At 51.9% G+C, this 8,040-nt stretch overlaps 1 protein-coding gene across 7 annotated transcripts in view; it reads left to right on the top strand.

Moving 5' to 3' along the window:
* Positions 1-8,040, top strand: part of MVK (mevalonate kinase) — a 39,346-nt gene continuing 31,306 nt past the window's right edge. For 2 of the 7 annotated variants that reach the window (XM_089894592.1, XM_089894587.1), the window contains exons 1-7: positions 1-98; positions 192-275; positions 1,029-1,120; positions 2,004-2,151; positions 4,823-4,967; positions 6,265-6,369; positions 6,780-6,935. In XM_089894592.1, the coding sequence (XP_089750718.1) occupies positions 1,043-1,120; positions 2,004-2,151; positions 4,823-4,967; positions 6,265-6,369; positions 6,780-6,935 (632 nt within the window). In that variant the 5' untranslated portion in view covers positions 1-98; positions 192-275; positions 1,029-1,042. The other 5 variants (XM_089894586.1, XM_089894589.1, XM_089894588.1 and 2 more) reach the window with 5 other exon arrangements.

The raw sequence follows: 8,040 nt of genomic DNA, 5'->3' as shown, positions 1-8,040 counted from the left end.
TGAGCGAAGGAAGAGGCCTCTTCCTCAGGCCGCCCGCGAGCTTGGGGATGAAGTCCCGGATCGGCTCGAGCTCGGAAGCAGAGGCCCTGTGGCGACAGGTGAGAGGTCGGGGTCCCGGGACAGGGTGGCGCGAAGTCCGAGGCCGAGACCCAGGACGACCCTGGACCGGGCTCCCGGCTTCTCTGGCTTAGTTTCCCCAACTCTGAGAATCCGTCCTGACGAGCCGGCAACCTGGAATCTGACAGACCGGATTTGGAGCTTCGGACAAGCAATAGGTACCCCCACTCTGAGCCTGAGTTTACCCCCGAAGAAACAGGGATCACTGTAGTATATACTTAGCGCATAGTGCGGTTCTGGTCTCACGCTATTGAGGTAAATCCTTAAATGGATGGTAGTTTTGCATTATTTATAAAAATCTAAAACGCGCACACGTACGCCCAGCAAGTCACTTTCTAGGACTCTGTCTTGTAGAGATCCTGACTTAAATGTGCAAAAAAAAAAAAAAAAAAAGGTATAACAGCTGTTTTCTGCAGCCTGTTTGTAATTGTGAAACGTTAGAAACAGCCTAAATGTCCAGGAAAAGGTTCCTTCTGGTTCATGATTTCATTTAAATTTCTGTCTTTAATAGTAGTAATAATAAAAGCTGGAACCAAGAACAGAGCCATTAATAAGTAACCATGAGTATTTGAGTGATTATGGTGTGCCAGACTATAAGTGTTTCCCTTGCATTATTTAATTTAACCTTCTCAAAACCCACTGAGCTAAGTACAGTTATTGTACCCGTGAAACTTTTGAGGTTCATAGCTATTTGAGTGAGTTAGCTAAGATGATATCACTGGGGAGTGGAAGAGCTGGATTTGAACCCAGATCTATTTGATGTGTCTAGCTGACTGCTACCCTGCACTGCGTTATTTGGGCACATAGCAAATGCTGATGGTAGCTGCCTTTTTTATTATAATGGTGAGCTTGAACTAGGCATTCTCTGAGTTCTGGGGACCTTCCATCCGCTTTCTGGCTTTCCTTTTCAGGACTCCCAGGAGCCATGTTGCCAGAAGTCCTGCTAGTGTCTGCTCCAGGGAAAGTCATCCTTCATGGAGAGCACGCCGTGGTCCATGGCAAGGTACAAGGCCCCCTGAGCCTTTGAGGATAGGAACTGCTTCTCCCTGATGCTAACCTTAAAAGAAGCTGAAAGGAAGCCTTGAGGCATAGCTTGGGAGTGCATCAGAGAGGAGGTCAGTTTCTCCCCACCTGGGCAAAGAAAAGACAGGTCTTAGGCCCTCTGAAGGGCTTCTCTGGCCCACCCAGTAAGAGAGCAAAAAGATGACATGGAAAGCCCCGTGGGTGGAATGAGGCCACTTAGGAAGTGAGCTTCAGTGGAGAAGAGAAGAGTTCTAAGGACTAAACTCTTGGGAAAACGAATAGGATTCTGCAAAGGAGCCTGAGACATGCATTGTCTCGTTTACCTCTTACAACTACTCTCTGATGTTAAACTTGTATTATCCTATTTTGCAGACGTGGAAGCTGGGACTTAGGAGGGGATCGGTAACTTGATCAAGGTCCCGTACACCTCGGTAGAGCTAGGAGTGAACCTGAGTCTGCTTGAACCCAAAGCCATGCTTTTTCCACTCTTTCAAGCTGTCGTTTTTCATATTTTTAACTTATATTTATCTTTGAAAGCATGGTGATTATGGGGAAGCCATTCCTTGGTGTTGAAAACGTGTGAACTTTTACGTGGGGAGGGCAAATATAAGTAGATATTAACTCCTAATTGATTGGTAGTGGCTGTGCCTAGGTGTGTGGGAGAGGGTGCCAACGTTTGATTAGGAGAGGGTGCCAAGGTTGATTAGCAGTGTCTGCCAAGGGCATATAGGTGAGAGTAGCCTGTGTGCTAGTATTTGCCCTCTCTTCTCGGCTCATTGACAAGGGCCCCTTTTTCCTAAGACAGGAGCCATGCTTGTTGCCAACCACCCTCAGGCTAACTGCTTGTGCCCTTCATTCTATAGGTAGCACTGGCTGTGGCCTTGAACTTGAGAACATTCCTCCGGCTTCAGCCCCACAGCAATGGGAAAGTGGACCTCAACTTACCCAACATTGGCATCCAGCGGGCCTGGGATGTGGCCAAGCTTCAGATGCTGGACACCAGCTTTCTGAGTAAGTGCAGGGAGCAGGAACCAGGTGCGGGAAGAGCCTGGGCCCCGAAGAGAGGGGGAAGGAGGACAGCTGGGCTGTCAGCCCAGGCTGTCCCCAAGGGACCAAAAGCCAGCCACTCTGGGGGTGTTTTCTCTCCTGTCCCCACAAAAATAGCTTCACTTATTTATTAATATTTTTTAAATTTAAAAGCATAAAATGATGCACTGGGTCTATGTGAGCCGTTGGGACAGGTCATCAGGGCCTACTGTTGCGTGAAAAAACACAAGATGCAAAACAGCACGTATAGATTAAGTATCAGTGGGTATGTAAATGCAGAGAAGAGGCCTGGGAAGATATATATCCGCTGACAATGGTGATTAGTTATGTCTTGGAGGGTACTTCGGTCGGGGAGTGGACAAAGGGAGCCTCCCTTCTACAATGTTGTTTTAACAAAGAGAATGTTTTGGTGTTTTGTGTGATTGAAGATCGTTAAGAATAAAAGTAACTTATGTTACTGGAAAATACAGTCAATGCTGAGATGTTGCCAGGAAAAAAAAATCCCCAATTATCACTGCCTCCCACTCCACCCCCCCAGGACAACGCTAAGCATTTTGGTGTTCATCCTTCTGGGTAATTTCCTGTAGACCAGTAGTTAGATTGATTGATTGAGATAGGGAGAGAGCTTGTTTTTTACCCAAAATTGGATCAAGCCACATAAACTTTTTTTTTCTTTTCTCTTTTTTTTTCCTTCTTTTTCTTTTTGTTTCCTTCTTTTTCTGTTTTCTTTTTCTTCTTTTTTTTTTTTCCATATAAACTTCTTAGAAGTGTGTGGGATTTTTGCCTTCTTCGATATATTGGGGCTCTCTTCCCATGCCAATAAATAAAGGCCTCCGTGCTCATTTTTGCTAGTGTTGGGACTGTTTTGTCCACTCCTGAGCAGACACAGTTCGTTCATCAGCGGAGTGACTGTCTGCAGCAAAGCTGCGGTGTGTTCTTTGCTCTCAGTGCCTCCTGTCTGGGCTGACGCCTCGTCCTTTGGAACAGTGTCTCCCAGCCAGGGTGGGGCAAGTGAGACTCCTCCAGGGGCCTTTCTTTTTTTAAAAAAAATTAATTAATTAATTAATTATATTTGGCTGCGTTGGGTCTTCATTGCTGTGCGCGGGCTTTCTCTAGTTGCGGCGAGCGGGGGCTGCTCCTGATTGCGGCGCGCGGGCTTCTCATTGCGGTGGCTTCTCTTGTTGTGGAGCACGGGCTCTAGGCACTCCGGCTTCAGTAGTTGTGGCTCGCGGGCTCTAGAGCGCAGGCTCAGTAGTTGTGGTACACGGGCTTACTTGCTCCACAGCATGTGGGATCCTCCCAGACCAGGGCTCGAACCCGTGTCCCCTGCGTTGGCAGGTGGATTCTTAACCACTGTGCCACCAGGGAAGCCCTAGGAGCCTTTTCCAGATGCTTCCCTGTCCCCCATGAGAATCAGTCCACAGCTAGTCACTCAGCCACTCCCAAACCCTGCAGGGAGATGAAAGAAGAGTTGAAAACCCACAATTTCAAGCAAGCCTCAGCTCTGCCTTGAGATCCCCGGGGGAGGTTTTTGTTGTTGTTATTTTAACAGTACAGATGGCTTCCAGGCCCTGCCCCTCTCCTATTGAGAATCGGTGGTGGTGGTAGGTGACCCGGCGTGTGTATTTGGGTGATTGCAGGGACAGCCTCAATTCAGAGTCACTACTTTGGAGCAACCTGGCCCTTGCTTTCCGTGCTACCCCAGGCCACTCAGCCTGGCCGGAAACGTTCCATGAGAACTGGCTGCTACTTTTGTATGTCAGTAGCACGGATTGAGCAGCCAGGTATAGTGGCACACGTCTCAGACCACCTGTCTGAGACTCCCTGTGTGAGCCTGGGAGGGTCACTTACCTCTCTGAGCCCCTGTGAGCAGAGTCATGATGCCTGGGAGGGTTGCTATTGATGATCCCACAGGGTGGGAGGTGGGTGGAGGCTGTGATATGGAGTGTAGTCATTCGCAAGGGCTCGTTAGACTACTTCTCCAAGGAGACAAAGGGGATCTGAACTTTTTGGTGTCAAGTTTTCTACTAGGTTGCCAGGGTCTGCCACATTTTTCTTCCGGTGTTTTTTGTTCCCTCCTAAGAGTCCTAAACATAGTGAACATTTGGGCATTTATGTGTCCTGGTTTTATGTGTGTGTCCTGTTCTCACTAATTATGCTTTGGGAGAGGGAAATAATACTGCCTTTGGTTTTGATTTTGTACCGTGGAGTTCAGTCCTAGGCCTTTGATTGTGTGTGCGTGTGTGTGTGTGCTTGTGTGTATTTGAAAACTACTAGCAATTAAGCCCTTACTATATGCCAGGAGCAGTGCTAAGAATACCCTGTACCTTATTTAAACAACCCTGGGAGGATGTACTGCTGTTATCTCTGTTTACCAAGGAGGGAAACTGAGGTGTAAATAGATTAAGTCACCTACTCAAGGTCACAGTAACTGGCACAATCAGGGCCCAAACCCAAGCCTGCCTGCCTCCCAAGCCTGCAGTCCCCGACACCCTCAGCTGTGGTGCTCGGACCCTGAGTCCATGTCCATCCAGATGCTGACTCCCGTGATTGCTTGGCCTTTTGTATTCTGGTGTCTATAAAAGCCCCGAGGCCCTCTCACCCACCCGCTTGCACTTGTTTGCCCATGTGACAGAGCAAGGTGACGTCACAGCACTCACCCCGGAGCAAATGGAGAAGCTGAAGGAGGTGGCGGGCTTCCCCGAGGACTGTGCCGACCATGAGCACCTGGCTGTGCTGTCCTTCCTTTACTTGTACCTGTCCATCTGCCAGAGTCAGAGGTGTGTGCGCGGTCGGGGCAGGGAGTCCGGGTGCAGCCTGCCCCGGAAACTGAGCCAGAGTGGAGGTAGTTTTGGCTGCTGGACGATACACGGGCTCCTTCCCAGTCTCTGAATAACAGCAGCTGTCCTCGCCGCGTGCCAGGAGCCGTGCTAGACCCTATATGTATGGTCTGCTTTCAGTATTCATGGCAACCCCACGAGAAGGACACTCTCCTCATTTTGCACAGGGAGAAACTGGGACCCAGAGAGATAGAGACATTCAGGGCCACACAGCTACTTAGTAAGTGGTGAGAGCTGGGAAATCAATTTAGTTCCCTTCAGTGTCGGCGCCTGCCTTTTTAACCCCACACTGCCTCCTCTGGCCTCTTCGATTCAACCAAAGCCAGATTCCATTCTCAGATCCACGGTGTGTCTTCTTCAAGCCATTCCCAGAGAGGCACCCTTGTTCCACATCCCACAGGCTCCAGGGGAACTCCGTGATTAGCAGAGTGAAGCCTGTGTTATGATAAGATCTGGGTTGTCTCCTCTCTCGGGAAAGCCGGCTCCTAGAGGGGGAAATTCCTGCTGAGGTGGTATCACATGGTGACAGAGGGCACGGGCTGAGGGTCAGACGGCATTGGTTCACACCCCAGCGCGACCATTTACTAGCTTTTGTGAGGTTCTTACCCTTCCTGAGCCTCAGTTTCCTCATCTGTAAGATGGGGGTGGTAATAGCACCTACCTCGTAGGGTTCCTGTGAAGTTAGATGAGTTCATTTACTTAAAGTGTTTGATTCAGAGCCTGGCACGTAGCTTGATAAATGTTAGCTATTATTATTATCACCTTCCTCAGAAAAACTATCAGAGGATTAGAAACATTATACATGAAATGGGCCTAGCACTGTAACTGGCACACAGTGCGTGTTCATTGTGATTTGTGGGCCAGAACCTGAAGGGAAAGCCTCAAGGCGCAGCCCTTCACTCGTGCAGCAGACGCTGGCTAAGCGGCCACTGGGCCCGGGCGCTGTGCTGCAGACACATTCAATCGCGTCTTGACACTTTTAGTCCAGTGCCGGGGTTTTCACCTTGAGAGGGGCGTGTCCCCTTCTGGGGTGAGGGCGGGGGACACATTCCAGAATCTGATGTGGGTGGGGTGGGCATGTGCAGTTTGAAAAGGCAGATTCAGTCTTATAATGTTATATTTGGAAAACGGGAAGAGTGCTTAATGGAAATGATAGAACCTGACGTCTGACGGTTCTCGCTGGGGGGAAGTAGAGGTAAGATGCAGCGATTGGGAACTCTCTGCTGATCCAGAGCAGGCCTGTGTTACACGCGGCTGGGAAACGCTGTCCAGCAGGAGAGGCATCCCGTGAACACAGTATCAGCGCCCAGGGGGATCATTTGAGGACGGTCTTGCAGGATGGGTAGGAATTCCCCTGGGGGAGAAAGGGGTGCAGAGCTGTCCTGGGCAGAGGGACCAGCCTATGCTGAGGGCAGGGCATTGAAAGAGCCTTGCTTCTGTGGGGAGCAGGAAGGAGTTTACAGGAATGGTCGGTGGATCGCGAGGCACTTTTAGGAAGAGCTCCGGTTGGACAACAACATAGTGACTTAAACGATCCTCTCCCTATTTTCAAGTTGTCTGATTCACCATGAGTTCCTGCCATCCAACAGGGGTGCCTTTGGGGTTGGGAGATCTCCCCGAGGTCAGAAAACTGGGCCAGACAATTAGAGTGAGGCCCTGCCCGTGTCCAGTCCTGGGTCTGGGCCGCCGGTTCAGCGCGGGCCCCTCGCGGCCCTCCAGGAGAGCCACGCTCTGCTGCCTGCTGTGTTTCAGGGCCCTGCCCAGCCTGGACGTTGCCGTGTGGTCGGAGCTGCCCACCGGGGCCGGCCTTGGCTCCAGTGCCGCCTACTCCGTGTGTTTGGCGGCTGCCCTCCTGACTGCGTGCAAGGAGATCCCAAACCCACTGAAGGATGGCGAGGCTGCCAACAGGTATCAGGCCCTTGCCTCGCTCCTTGTCCTTCCTGGGCTCCGCACCCTGCACCAAGAGGAGAGAGGTGTCCCTTGGCCACGTTACAGCTGAGGATGCTGGGGGACAGGGCAGCCACACAGCTAGTGATGGCAGAGCTAGATCTGGACCCGGCGGTCTGAATCCAGAGCCTGAGCTCTTTGCCCCCAACCCGCCACCCCTCCTTGCCTCCTTTGGGTTCAGGTGCCCGTGATTTGGTAGAAAGAGCCTGAGCCCGGATGTAGAGGGCAATGGATCAGAGGAGCCATCGGGCCGCCCCTGCCATCGACTCGCTGAGGGACCTTGGCCAGCCTGCTGCCCCCCCACCCCACCCTGGGAGCCTCACTCAGTGAGGCTGTAAATGTCGATACGGATACCTGGCGGGTGTTGCCAGCTGGTACCAAATGGTTATGAAAAGCAGTGTAACGTGCTGAGAAATAAACAGAAGTGTCCGTCAGGTCAGGGCGTCTCCCCTCCCGTGGGTCCTCGACCCACAAGGTCGCACCGTCTCCTCCGCGGCTTATTGTAAGTCACTGAGGCTTGTCCAGACAGGGCTGCTGGTGGACTGTTTCTGTTACTTGGGGAAACTTGAGATACCGGCCCTAGCGCAGATAATGCAGTTTGCCCTGGGAGTTGGGGATGAGGCCCCAGCATCCAGCCTGGCAGCTTCTTGGTGACGCCTGCCCTGGGCCCTCATGGCTCCGGGGAGCCCTCCCGCTGGGGGGCCTTATGTACCAGCCATGTGGGCCCAGCTGTGCTGTCGGGGGCTCTGCTGGCTAAGCCCGGAGGTCGCTTTGGTCCCCGTGGCCACAGCAGGTGTGTGGGACTGTTGATGTGATTCCCGGTCCAAATTCCCCAGGTCTGCTCTGAAGGGCGTGTGCTGGAGAGAGGCTGGGGCGGGGCTGGGGGGGGGAGGGGCCCGCGGAGGTGGCCGTGGGAAGCATTCGGCAGGTAATGAGCCCGTAATGATTGCACCTGCGGGGGATGCGAGGCAGCTATTCTCCGGAATGGTTTTCAGGAATCTCAGGTTTGCAGGTTAACTGGCTTCTCTCTGGGGCTCCATTTCCTCATCTGAAAGTGAGGGGCAGC

The sequence above is a fragment of the Delphinapterus leucas genome, chromosome 14 (genome assembly GCF_059928025.1).
Source record: "Delphinapterus leucas isolate spDelLeu-1000000601 "Yukka" chromosome 14, BTC_Dleu_Yukka2, whole genome shotgun sequence".
NCBI lineage: Eukaryota > Metazoa > Chordata > Mammalia > Artiodactyla > Monodontidae > Delphinapterus > Delphinapterus leucas.
This window is presented reverse-complemented; position numbering and strand designations above follow the sequence as displayed.